The sequence below is a fragment of the Falco naumanni genome, chromosome 3 (genome assembly GCF_017639655.2).
Source record: "Falco naumanni isolate bFalNau1 chromosome 3, bFalNau1.pat, whole genome shotgun sequence".
In the NCBI taxonomy this organism is placed as follows: Eukaryota; Metazoa; Chordata; class Aves; order Falconiformes; family Falconidae; genus Falco; species Falco naumanni.
In genome coordinates this window covers 87856707-87870161 of record NC_054056.1, presented here as the reverse complement: position 1 = coordinate 87870161, position 13455 = coordinate 87856707, and the positions used below count along the sequence as shown (strand labels likewise).

The following is a 13455-nucleotide window of genomic DNA, read 5'->3' as shown; positions in this document are numbered from 1 at the left end:
GGCTGGTATTAAAAATACAACATATTTCACTACCAAGCAAAATTAAACCCTGCCTACCCAAAATCAGCAAGAAAAATAACCATTATCGCAACAGTAATCTCTACCCCAAAAGCTTACAAATACGTTTGTTTAGACAACTGTATTTCAAACAGACAAATTTTGTATCATTTTCCCTTTGAGGATTCTGCTAACAACCTTCTTTTTGGTAAAGACATGGCAATTCAGGCAAAGCATTACTGTTTCCAGCAGCTGTGGTAGTAACATACAAAACAAGAGGTAAATGCTTAAGCTTTCCAAATTCAATTGTTGAGGCTTCATCAACTAATCCAAAAGTTTAACCTCCAAGTGCAATCAGCAGCTAGCCAGGTTAAGCAGCTCCTGCCATCATACAGGCATGGCACAATGCAGCATGTCTGGTGTATAAATAGTCTGAGGAGGTATTCCAGACACGCCTTCTGGCTCAGTGTCAGAAACGGGTTCCACTGCTTTGGTTTAAATTAATCTCAAATGAAAAAAATGCACCAACAAGGTCAGCACCTGAAAAGTCGACATGCTTCTTGTTTTACTTTCATTTTTTTTTGGAAATTTCACCACCAGCATCACTGCTATTTCATGAAAATTGTCTTTCAGGGACTTGTTTTTGTACTGTATCAGTTCGTTAGGTACTCACTAATAACAGCCACAAGATACATAACATTTACAATCTTTCAACTGCATTTCATAATCCTCCAACCAGAGCTCACTAACAGCATGCTTGGGTGAAAGATACACCTGGTGGTGGTGGTAGGTAAATAAAAAAGAATCAAAAATTCTCCACAAAATGAAAATCACCCATTCCCTTCAGTCACACAAGATCAGCTTTCTCAGCAACTGAGGATACAGTCACACCGATGCTCGCCTCAAATAAACTTGAAAGTTATGCCTAATCTCCCACAGGTGCAGCCAATGTCAGAACTGTGGGAGTAACAAAAATAAAGTCAAATTCTAACGTGCACCAGAAATCTTTCACAGATGTTATCAAATTAATCAGATCATGCAGAATTAGAGATTAGTTCCTTTTAAAGGTAGAAGAAACCTGGAGCACGTTATTTATGTTGTCTCTTATCTTTACTTCATCCTACTGACACAGCAATAAGGTCCTTAGAGCAGGCAGAACAACAGTTCTCACGAAAACAAATGTCTTAAAGCACTTCCAAAACCAGCACAGGCAGATTACAACTTAAAATACCTTTCCTTTAAATTAAGAAGAGACGGCCACTATTACGCTACTAGGGGCGCAATGAATATAGATACTTAGACTCTGAAGAAGCCTTTACGCAACACAATGCTGCACAGGAACTCACAATCACAGCCCTTACAGAAAATATGTGCTTGAAAAAGTGAACATACAAACTTGCTAGGTTTGTTTAATTTACAATACTACTCTACAACAAAAGTGCAAGTTTTTTAAAAAAAAAAACAACGAAAAAAACCATCCTGTCAAAGGATTTGTAAAATCTTCATTAAAAAAAGCAGAAAAAGTAATTTTATGAAAGCCTCCTGCTCCCGATTTATTTTTCGCACTTTAATTACAACAATAAGAAGGACCACTGTCAGAATTGAAAGCTAAACTGGTACCATCTGGCTGCTGAAAATCTAGAAAAAAATGAGAAAAACACCTAAGAGCTCCAAATGGGCAGCATATGAATTATATGCACAGGGTACAAGTCCAAAATTCCTTTCAAACAATATAAAACCTTGAGGCACTAAGCTGAACCATGCATAATTCAAAACAGATTCAGAAGGAGCTATCTAAAAGAAAAGCATGGTTGGGCACAAAGCAGCAATCAAAAAAACAACTATCATCAAGCTTGACTTCACATTCAACAGCTCTGAAGAATTAAGTACAAACGCAACACTCAAGGTGTTAGAAAAGTACAAGCAGGTGCTCTTGTATATACATATCACACTATTATTAATGTAGGAGCAGATCTGCAGGTTTTACAGAAATAAAGGAAAAGATGGTAAAATATTTTGGTAACATACTAGTCCACAAAATGAATACTTTTTATGTTACGGTTGCTATGCTAACTTTCTTCTTCTAAATGTAAACCTTGTCTAATGAAAGGTTTGCAAACTTACAGTTCATTAGAACTTAAATGGCAATTTCACTTTAAAGCCACCGAAGTAACACACTCACTTGCTTTTTTGTGCAGTGGCATAAATGTTGAATTTTTTCAGTCACTAAAGCCTGCATGAGAATCGGTAAGTGCCATACCTGAAATAAGGGACTGAGTAAAACTTGGAAAAAATGTTACAAGCTTTGGTCTTTTAACTGCAGTAAAATTTGTACTGCATTCTGCCTTTTAACACTCTCAATTTTTGGATTTCTGTATTTTTATGATCTATAAAATTCATTCGTGCTGATGGTTGGTTATTTAGATATGTACTATTAAAAACTGTAACCAAGACACTAATGCTAGGAAAGTGGATGCATAATGTCAGTGCTGAGTCAGTGTCAACTACAGTAACATTGTTAAGGTGTAGCCTAACACAAGTTCAACATCTGCAAATCAAGTGGCAGAAGTTTTGCTCCAAAATGAGTAAAAAAGCCACACAGGCAGCTTAGGCGATGCAAGACTTACAGGTGAGGACCGAGTTGCTTCCTTCAGCTTTGACATTGTAGTTTGAAAACTTCCTATGAGATCATGAGACCCATCATTATCATAGTCATAGCACTCAACCTGAAATGAAGCATTATTCAGTGTTAGTAACAGAAATGGCTCTACAAAAGCAATAAACACTGCAATGACATTTCTAGTTCAAGCAAACCCAAAGATCCAAACCATTCCTTAATCTTTTGTATCACGGAGCTTTTCTCGCAGTGCAGTCTTAGAATTGCATCTAAAAACTAAGGATTAAGATTGGGTAAAAGCCAATATACCTGGTTTGAGATCAGATCTTCCACTGAAGTCAAGGAGAGACGAGAATACTACACAGCGTCAGGTCTCACATGAGCAAGCACATCAAGTATGTTGAACTATGTTTTGGGAGTGAGGGTGTATTGGGAAGCATAGGAAAACAATGCAGGTTTTTTTACTGTCATGAAGGATTAAGAGGCTTAGTTTTGCAGAGGTACCGAGGAAATTTTATTATCTTTGAGCATTCCTCTAAAAATTTAGTAAATCACTTATTCAGTGATCACAAGATTACAAGTTTAATTATCACTTTTATATTACTTTATTAATCTTCAATGTAAATAATTTTTAAGCATATGAAGGTTTAGCCCTAAATCTAGAAATAAGAATTGATTGCTTTTATTATTTTTTTTTATTTTTAAGATTAGCAAATTTAAACAGTCATTATGATTGACACCATGGATCTGAATATCAACTAGCATTAAACCAAGAACACAAGGAAAAAGGGATTTTCTAATCAGGGGTCCTCAAACTATGGCCCACGGGCCAGATACGGCCCCCAGGGTCCTCAATCCGGCCCCCGGTATTTACAGAACCTCCCACCGGGGGTTGGGGGGGGAACCAAGCCCCCGCAGATGACTGCCTGCCACTGCATCCGCGCGCCGGCCCCCTGGTTAAAAAGTTTGAGGACCCCTGTTCTAAGTTTTACTATTCAATCAACTCCTCTTTTAACATCCCAACCCACCGAAGAAGGCAGCAGAAGCAAAAAATACCTTTTTTCCTCTTTGAAAGCCTATCAGTTTGAGTGTGCATAATTTTACCACTGTTATTTTATTCTTATGGTGTCCCCAATTTTTGTTTTTTAAAAGCTCAGCTTCCAAATGTGACTCAACTGCCTTTCTAGAGAAAAAGCTGGGTATTCAGCTATAATAGCATATGCTAATTCCATCCACTTCTGATACTCTATTTCAGTTTAGCAACAGACATGCTAGCTAACTTAATCAAATCACAGAAAAAAATCAAAATAATATTGATAAATCAAATTTATAATAAAATAAAAATAATAAAAATATTAATAATTCCAAATATTCCTATTATTTGGAATCAAAACATAAACCTCAAGAAAACCTTTTCCGAATATATATGGCTTAAAGTAAACAGCTATTTTAATGTTTGTCTTTCCAGACTGAAAACTTGTACATTATATTTAAGAAACAATTTAGATATTTACTTGGCCACTTCATTTAGGAATAACAAAGTAAAACAACTTCAACATACACTTGAGCTTCAGAGAGGAATCAGCTTTCTGAAAACAAACAGTAATGCTGAAGTACAAAATATGATGTGCAGATTGAAACTTCTACACTGTGCAGAACACGTCTCTATGTTGTGGTCTGCACTACCCCTACAACATTTGGAATGCACTGATAAATAAAATGCATGCACATGCACTGAACAGCAACTTAAATCTCTTACAAGCAGCCACAGAATCAAGACTAATGTTCATGGCCAATGCTATGTAAATTTTTTTGAATGCCATAAATTAAGCCAATCAAATACTCAGCCAAGTGCTTCAGTACCTGAAATTTAAACTGAAGACATTTCCTGAGCCAAGAGTTACGGTACCTGTTCACAGTTAGCACAGTTATTTCTTGTTCCTTTTAAAGGGATCAAAGTTTGTCTTGCTTGATATACTCGACCCATCTAAGCCAATTTTCAATACTTATCCCAGACAAGACAGAAATACTTGGTTTGTTCCACGTATGCTCTTCTGGACACACAACAGCACTAGGGAACCATGTAATAAAACTGCATATATGATTTCCCCAGCAGAACTAGGCATGCTTGCTCCAGATGAAAGGCTTGCATTTTCAACACAGGAAAAACTTCACTGACTGCAAACACGCTCACATGGAATAAAGCAAAAAATCCAAAAGATAAAGAATCGACTTGGTTTGTGCATTGCTGGGGACACACAAACTAAGCCATTACATAGGTGAAAAGCCACTCATTATGGAAAAGTTGGTGGTTTTACTTACTATGACAAATAGCCCATTACGTATGCAATTGTACGCATATGAAAGTGTTAAAAGTATTGTTTAATCCTTCAACATTCTAATACAACTCCATCTGCATATTAATGTTTGAAGTGACAGCTCCCAGATTTCTAAGTTAAGACATAATCCTACTGTCTGTCTGCAAGTCCGTAACAATGCCAAGTAAGATCTACTTCCTCTGGAAATAAACGTACATTTCTCAGGCAAGTTTCCAAAGAACCAACTTTATTAAAATAACGATAGAGATGAGAATAACTTCATTTTAACAGATATATTTCAATCAATAGTCTATAGTTCTAATAGGGCTGTTTAATGAAAGAGAGAAATGTATTTATAGTATACGGATATCTAAGAGCTGCCACAGCTACTCTGGGGAAAAGGGAAGCAGAAAGAAATGAAAAGGAAAAAAAAACCACAGGAGCAGTAAGGGAAGCAGGTTCTGGGCTTGTAAAATTGTTCATTAGTCTGCTATATAATTATGTATTTAAATCTGTAGAGGTGCTTGTAACACCCAGATGCCTGTGGCTGTTAAACATTTTCCAGGGTTGCCTAAAGTTGTATGGCTAATACCTGTCACATGCTGATCATGCTCTCATTTTTCCTTCCGAGAAGAATGGCCAGTAGGGTGCTTCGTTTCATTTAGGCTTTCCTCGCCCCGCCCCCCAAATGCTAAAATATCATGCTTCTAACATGTTCAAAATAGCTTATAAATGGCATTTTGATTGGTTGTTTAGCTTCAATCCTACCCCTAAAGGGAATTCCTGAAGAAAAGCATTCAGAAATTAAACATAATTTATTCAATATAAGATTTGAAGATAGAATGAGTTAAAGACCAGTTCTGGTAGAACTACCACTTCACAAGTTTGGTGGACTTTGACAGAAAGTTCAGTCTTATCCATGGAGAAAAATTAGCTACATCTGGTATCCAGAAGATACACCTGGTCCACATCTGTTAGATAGCATGTTAAGTGTAATTAATTGTATCAGGTAGGTATATTAAGATTTTCATTAGTGTTACCTGTTGCACAAATAAAAGTATTACAAGATCCATAACATAGAACAAAACATATTCAAGCCTTAACCACACATCTTTCACTATGCAGTATCTTAACACAACAAATATTGGCTGATGCAACACTAAAAATGTATGGTTCAAGTAAGTCACTGAATGGACATTTCAAAGCTCCTGGTTTCCCAGACTTTCAAAGACCAACTTCTATCAGATAATGTATCACAAATGTGAGACTGTTTTTTCTTCCTAAAACATGCAGGTATCTCTGTGATTTTCAAATAAGAATAACAAATCTAACATTTTCAATCAAAACAAGGCAATAACTAGAACAACATATCTTCCATTTATTACATATTCAATTTTTTTAATGCATTAGTTCATGCATTTCATATACATTACCTTGATTGACTTATCCATGTCACTGTAACACAGAGAATTGAGAGAGATTTTAAAGGGCCTCCAAACAGGATTCAGGTTGTTTTTAATAACCTGTTAAAAAAAAAAAAAAAAAGCAAGCTAGAACAGTATGGTTTACAAGGGTGGAAAGTATTCATTGTAATGGGTCACAACTTCATGTCATGATTCTTGTAAGCAAAAGCAGTTGAATAACGCTGCTGTCAATCACCTCCTGCAATCCAAATCCTAACATACAGGATATAAGAAACCTAAACATTCTTAACGTGCAATACCGTTGTCCAAAAGAGATGGTATTTTTCAACTCCATATTTTTCTAGATTTCACTGTGATCTACTCATTCAGCTACTACACTGCAAAAAAATAAATGTATCTTTACAAAAATATTGATATTGGCTTTTTTAAATGAGCGCAAACACATATATACATACACACAAACAAATACAGAAGTGTGACTTACCAAAAAAACCACATGGAAAAAGATTACATTGGAATTTCTGAATACATCAATGCTCTGGAGATTACAGTTTGCTCCAGCTTATATTTATTCCGAAATGCCACTTACAGGAATGTTCTCTCAAGAAGTTAATGGTATATTAAAGCAGAAACATCGAATGAAGATAAAAGGTCTCTCAAGCTGAACATTAAGCAAGTGTTATTTCAGAATAATACTGAAGGATCTTCAGAATCTGTCAGCTAGAAAGTATCTGTAATATACCAAATACATCAAATAATGATCTTGCAAAGCACAAGAAACTACACACAACAAGCAATACTTAATAATACCTAATAATAGTATTGCTTATACTTCCAGCACTGTAGAAGTGCAGAGAAAGAAAGCTGTCTTTTGGAATAACAGCAACATAAAGAGGTTTTTTTAAGTCTTTAACATAAAGAACTAATCCTCCAGCCAGTTCTAGGCTAGAACAGCAAATTTTGGATTCACTACTCAAATGTGTGAAAACCTCATGGAAAAGATACATTTTATGCAGAATCACCACCTCACAAGAGAAACTGTTTTTACAAATCTGACACAAAAAGGACTGATACTTCTTCAAAATCCATGCTTAAAAATTGGTATTGTCAGCACTTCAAATGCACACAGAACCTCAGTTGTGACTAGGGCCTAAGCTTCTACAGTGAGACATTTTGAACTTACTCCTACCCTGTCAGTTGCTGCCACTGGAACTCTGCACCTCCTCCTGGGTGGAAGGCTGCTGCTGCTTAAGCACGTTTTCCCTCACTCAGCATTATTCTTGGCTTGCCCTTGCTATGCAAGCATTCAGGATAGGTACTTTCATTAGTAAGCAGTACATCTAGGTGACACTGACATAAGAACAGCACTGTCACAGGAATGCCCAAGTCCCACTGAAAGAAATGTCCCTGTGGGACTATGCAGTACCTTTTCAAAACATCTGTTTTATTCTAGATTGCAGAAGGTTTTTTTAAAAAAGAATCCTTTACAATAGGATGACATAAATCAGAATCGAGTAGGTAGACTTCCTGTTCTATCAGAAAAATCAGTGGAAGACCTGAGGTAATTTCTAACTGGTCTTCATGTCAATTACCAGATCATTCTCTTCTTTCCGTAAGGCACTGTACCTCTAGTGCTGTGACATACTGTAAATCAAATAACCTTAATGTCCAGGTTGTTGACCAAAAATATCCTACCTCTGTTCTGTGAACCATCACCCAGTTTCCATCTCCAGTCTGCTTGTGGAATTCCAGATAAGGATCTGACTTTCCAAAAAAGTCCTGTAATTAAAGAACATGTAATTATCCCAGAATAGCCCCTGGCATGAATTCCATTAAATGCTAGTTAAAACACACTTAGATTAACAAAAAGTAAACTAAATGTTCAAGGAACAAAAGCTTTAGATGAAGAAAAGCAAGTCTGATTATACCACCACCTATGAAAGAGAGAAAGAAAATGGGGGCATGTCTGTCAATATCAGGTAAAAGTCCTGTAGTGTCCAAACACTGAATACCAGACAGTTCAAGTAGAAGAATACTTACACTAACAAGCACTATGATGCATAGTTAGGAAACTAAGGATTTCATTCAGTTCAAAAAGGTATCATTAAATCGACTAGGAAAAATAACAATATTATTAAGATTTTTAGTTTTGTTTTTAGAAGTTTTTCTAAATACAGTAATTTTAGTTAGCCCCAAAATATTTAACAGATTTTTACACTCCAAGGACACTCTCCCATTTATTTCAGAGCACTAACAGGTAATCATTTATACAGCTGTTCAAACAAATGTATATACTAAAACTCCTTTATCTTTATGATTAAATATAAAGATTTACATTTAAATGGAAGCATGCTGTTCCCAGACTATCCCTGCAATGCACCTGTCATACTTAGAAATACATTACACAATTTCAATAGTCAATGAAGTTACTCTGAAGCAATCTTTCTTTGATTTCTTTTTTAGTGTATGAAAATCTTAATGGATTTAATTATTTCAGCAAAAGTGAGAATGAACATTTCAGTATTTCCTGTTTTGACAAGATTCTGATTTTACTACTTTATCAAAGAAACAGCAATTATTTAAGTACCTTACTGTCCAGTTTCCTTGCTTCTACTTCCAACAGAACCACCCTGTTATCCTTCACTTCTTCTGCTGTAATCTAGATACGCAAACAAAATAAAATACTTATTTTGTATTCAGGAACTACATAGCTTTCTCGTATTCACAACACTCCTATGAGAGGTCCATTTAAAAAAATCATGTTTGCTCACAAATGAAACATTAAAAAAAATGGGGTGGGGGAAGGAGGAACGATTTTATTTGATAATGGGATTCAATGATGATGACACCGACAATTAGAGAGACTGCCCAAACAGCACATCGGATGCTCTAATTATTTTGATGGATGCTGAGACTTACAGATGCAGAAGGTGGGCTGCTCTCCTTTCGGATGACAAAGAAATATGAATGGAGGGGGGAAAAAAAAGCTTTAAGATACTTTTCACAGCACTGTAGATCAGACACACTGTGTTCAAACCACTAACTAAAAAAAAACACCACACAAAACGATTCAAGGATAAACACTGAAGAGATTTATTGTCTTGTCTTACCGTAATACTTCCTCTTCCAGCAGGTCTACCATTTTTAAGTACTAACGGTTTTGTTAGAGTCCTGCTAGAAACTATCTGCCAAGACAAAAATTGAGTGTCAAGTATTATTACTGCAATTTAATAGATTTTCAAAGGAATGAAATGAGATAGTAATCTTCTCATTTTAGAAATTTGTCCTTTATCATAAAGATGAGTGCATTACATTTACTTCCCATGATGTCCTATAAATAAATAGGTAATACTCAATACACTTCAAAATTTTAACATATTTATGCAGATGAACACATGCAGAGTTTCAGGAGCAGTATGAAATAAAATGTATTCTAGTAACATGATATGCACGCACAAAGATAATACTTCAATTTCCAATCTCAAATTGTTCTTAAATTTTTCATACACACTATTCAAACACGTGCAAGCCACATTTCATAAATGGCTTCAGCAAACAGAATTATAAATACAACATTTGTCACACAAACAAACATTAGCCCCCCCCTGCAGTGTTTCTAGTTGATTTTATTTTATCCTCTCCAGAGGCAATGCTTTCTTAGCATTAGTGTCTACTCATTATACTGGTCCTCCTTTACGTTAAGAAGGAATGATTAATTCTAAATTGTGATGTACATAAAATAAAAATACTTTAGACACAGGGGAGGAAAAATCCTAAGAAGACTCTCCTGACAAGTGCCTTCAAAGGATCTATTAGAAAGAACAAGTTAAAAGAAGCTGCCTGATTATGACAGCACCAATAGCAGAATTTGACAGGGAAATGGGAGTGAAATCAACAGTAGACAGAACCAGAATCACTGCTTGCCTTGAGTGGAAAGCAAATTGCAAGGTCAGTATGGCCCTTGTGAACACTTTTATGTTGCTATACAGCAATTCTCTTTTTTTATGAAGCATAAAAATAATAATTTGAGTATTAAGAGTACATAAATAGCAATTACTACTTTGTGCTCATTGACAGCCCACTTACTTTCAGACAGCAAACTGGACAGACCATCCTACAGTACATTTCAGGGCATCATCTCAAGACCTTTTGCAAATAAAATGTATATACACTGAACTGAGGCTTGAAAAAACAAATCAAGGGAATCCTACTGTGGCAGTGTGTTTCCCCCCACCCATCACGACCTTTATTTCCATAATAATGTTCAAGTGATAACCAGTAGTGGCAGTCATAATGACAGTCATAACATATGCACCTGGTCTCAAAGTGGATTCAAGAGAGACAAATAGCCCTTGGCTAATGCGTTGTTAATTGGAACAATGCACCCACCTAACCATAGTGCTACTAAAGGTTCAACTCAAGCCATGTTTGAAACTAACTTTTGTAGTCAGTATGCAAATATGACTATCTTACTTTACAAATAGTGGACAGCCCAGGACCCCGTTGAGCTCTCCTCTCCTGCACATCAGTGGGCTGCACACTGGGACCTCCCCTTGAGTAGGGACGCCCCTCAAGGTTACTCCTCAACGCTGAGAGATTTCTTGCCACAACGTGTTTTTGGTAAGCAATTAAGAGCATGCTGAACTTGAAATCTTAGATAAAGGACTGACTGTGCTGATTTAAAGGACTGATTGTGCTGATATAATCCTTCAGATATAAACTGCTGACTAAGTCTACGATTAAGTCTGGATCTAGCTGCACCTAAACTCCCCTCTGAGGAATTTAGAATGCAAGAGGGTCCTTTCTGAACCTCATGACTCAACGGGAGGGTCTCCACATCAGTTTTGTCTGACCCTGTCCTTTATGCACTAAATACTCCAGCATACCTTCCCACTGGATCCTGTGAAACCACTTATTATCAAGCTTTGTTAAATCACTATTTTATATCAATAAACATATTGCTGGTTCTCTCTTATGAGTGAAGTGTGTTACTCCTTCTGTAACACCCATTCAACTTAAAAGCACTCCAACTACACCAGAATAAAGTGACAAATTTAAGGTAGAAGTGGTTAACGATTGATTTGCAGTAACTTCTATTTTCTTAATTCTAAGGAAAATCATCTGCATACTTACTTGTCCCAGTGTACATTCAAATTCTCCTAAGAAATCATCATCATTCAGATCAAATGTTTTGTTATCGATGTCGTATATTCCAAATTTAAGTTTCTGAACAAGCTCAAAATAGTAATCAATTAGGAATTTCTTGGCAAACTTTGGGTTCAATGAATTCTTAACTCTCTCGGTGCGATCAACCTGCAGTTAGAAAGATATCACTTTATCCAGATTTCACCAACAAAACAAGTACTCAAATCAAATAACACATTATTAAAGACTTTCAAAAGTTCTTCTTACTATAAAGCCGTATCTTCCTAGAAACCTTTCATCAAATATAAATAACCATATTACATTATAAAACCTACTTCTGTAAGTCAGAGATATTTGAGGACCTGTTTATCTTTGCTCCCTGTAAGGAGTATCTGTTCCTGTGTAGGGAAGACCAACATAAAGATGGTGTATTTTCAAATCCAGGATAAGACCCTAGTTTTAGAATAGTATGTTTATAAAAGCCCATTTAAGCACTTATAAGGCTTCTTCTGTTGGTTCACATATGGCTGGGGGAACAGTGCTAAAAACCAGACAGATGTTAAGTATTTATTAGAAAATTATTATTAGTGTGCTGCCTGTACAACTATTACAGCCATAATCTAATGAAAATTATTCAGAGGTGCTGGTACACAATTAAAATACTTCAATGAAATCATATACCACTGTGTTTTAAAAGGTCCAACAAGTAAGACTTTTTATCAGATTTGTGAGAAGCATCGTGTTGTACCTCATACCACTGCTGGCCACTTGTGTTCTGGAGAAGCACACACAGTGGGTCTGACTTGGAACCAACATCTTTGTCCAAGAGATTGGTGCAGGCAATGGTCAGCTCCACCTTTGTCACACACTGTGCCGCCATTTGTTAAGCTAGAAAGCAGCAAAAGAAATCATTATTTTTAAAATGGACTAAAAAGCAAACAATGGGATTGTCACAATGCATGAATTCTCTGACGGACAGTTAGATTCCGTTAGCTTGTCAGGAGTGAGATTTGAGGAATTTGCAAAATCTGCAAATTTTAAGATTCATGATGTGCCAATATTACAGTATTCCTGTCATACTCTTGGCTTTGCCACATAGCTATAAAACTTAATTTCAAAATTTTCACATATGAAACAAGATCAGATTTCTTAGAATGCTTGAGGAACCAAATGGAAAACAGGATACATCACGAAGAAAGCATCGTGGTTTGAAATGCTGACAGTAAAACTTAGCAAGCTTTAAATTACATCCTGTAAAGCCCACACGAATGCCAGCATCTTATAATGTAGATATTAATTCAACAAATAAGGAAAAAAAATGTATAATATACTCCCCCACCAAACCTTTGTAACAAAACGTTAAAACCACAAGCATGACAGAATTGGAAAAGGAGTTTAAGCGGGTTAACAGGAATAGGTGACCTTGCTTTACGAAATTCAAAAACAACTACAATTGTTAATAATAGGGATACACAACTTTGAAGTCAAGTAAGAACTGAGAATTAGGAGGAAGTGTTCTTTCTGGAGGTTTGTTTAAAAAAAGAACAACAGAAAGCTTTCTCACATTTCCTCTTAAGTATCTCAGCCTTTCTCCAGTGGAACTGAGAAGACCAGCAGATACTACAAACCTACAGAAACAACCTCATTATCAGTTATGCATCCCACACTGGGATAACATGCCTCTGCAAGCCTGATTAGGTTTGAACAGCAGGTGTTTTCTATATAAAAAGACCTCTATACTTTTCAGGAATACAGTTGATCATTTCCAACACCTTTTTGGTAAGTGAGCCTCTACAGTACAATTGCCCTCAACTCAGAGACTAAAACTTCCACATTTTTCCACAAGCAGCCCATCTTAGACGTTCCAAGGCCTCGTTAGCTTCAGGTTCTCCTTTCTCTACAGTAAGTCCACAGTCTAGTCACAGTATCCCTTTGGATTAACTTACCTTGAAAC

At 36.2% G+C, this 13455-nt stretch overlaps 1 protein-coding gene across 2 annotated transcripts in view; it reads right to left on the bottom strand.

The window, feature by feature from the left end:
• CPNE3 (copine 3) overlaps nucleotides 1-13455 on the bottom strand; it is a 34225-nt gene that overhangs the window by 11865 nt on the left and 8905 nt on the right. For both annotated transcript variants that reach the window (XM_040587137.1, XM_040587138.1), the window contains exons 3-9: nucleotides 12250-12389; nucleotides 11490-11669; nucleotides 9467-9541; nucleotides 8944-9015; nucleotides 8052-8135; nucleotides 6366-6455; nucleotides 2625-2723 (exon numbers count right to left, since the gene is read on the bottom strand). In XM_040587137.1, the coding sequence (XP_040443071.1) occupies nucleotides 2625-2723; nucleotides 6366-6455; nucleotides 8052-8135; nucleotides 8944-9015; nucleotides 9467-9541; nucleotides 11490-11669; nucleotides 12250-12381 (732 nt within the window). In that variant the 5' untranslated portion in view covers nucleotides 12382-12389. The remainder of the gene's footprint in view (nucleotides 1-2624; nucleotides 2724-6365; nucleotides 6456-8051; nucleotides 8136-8943; nucleotides 9016-9466; nucleotides 9542-11489; nucleotides 11670-12249; nucleotides 12390-13455) is intronic.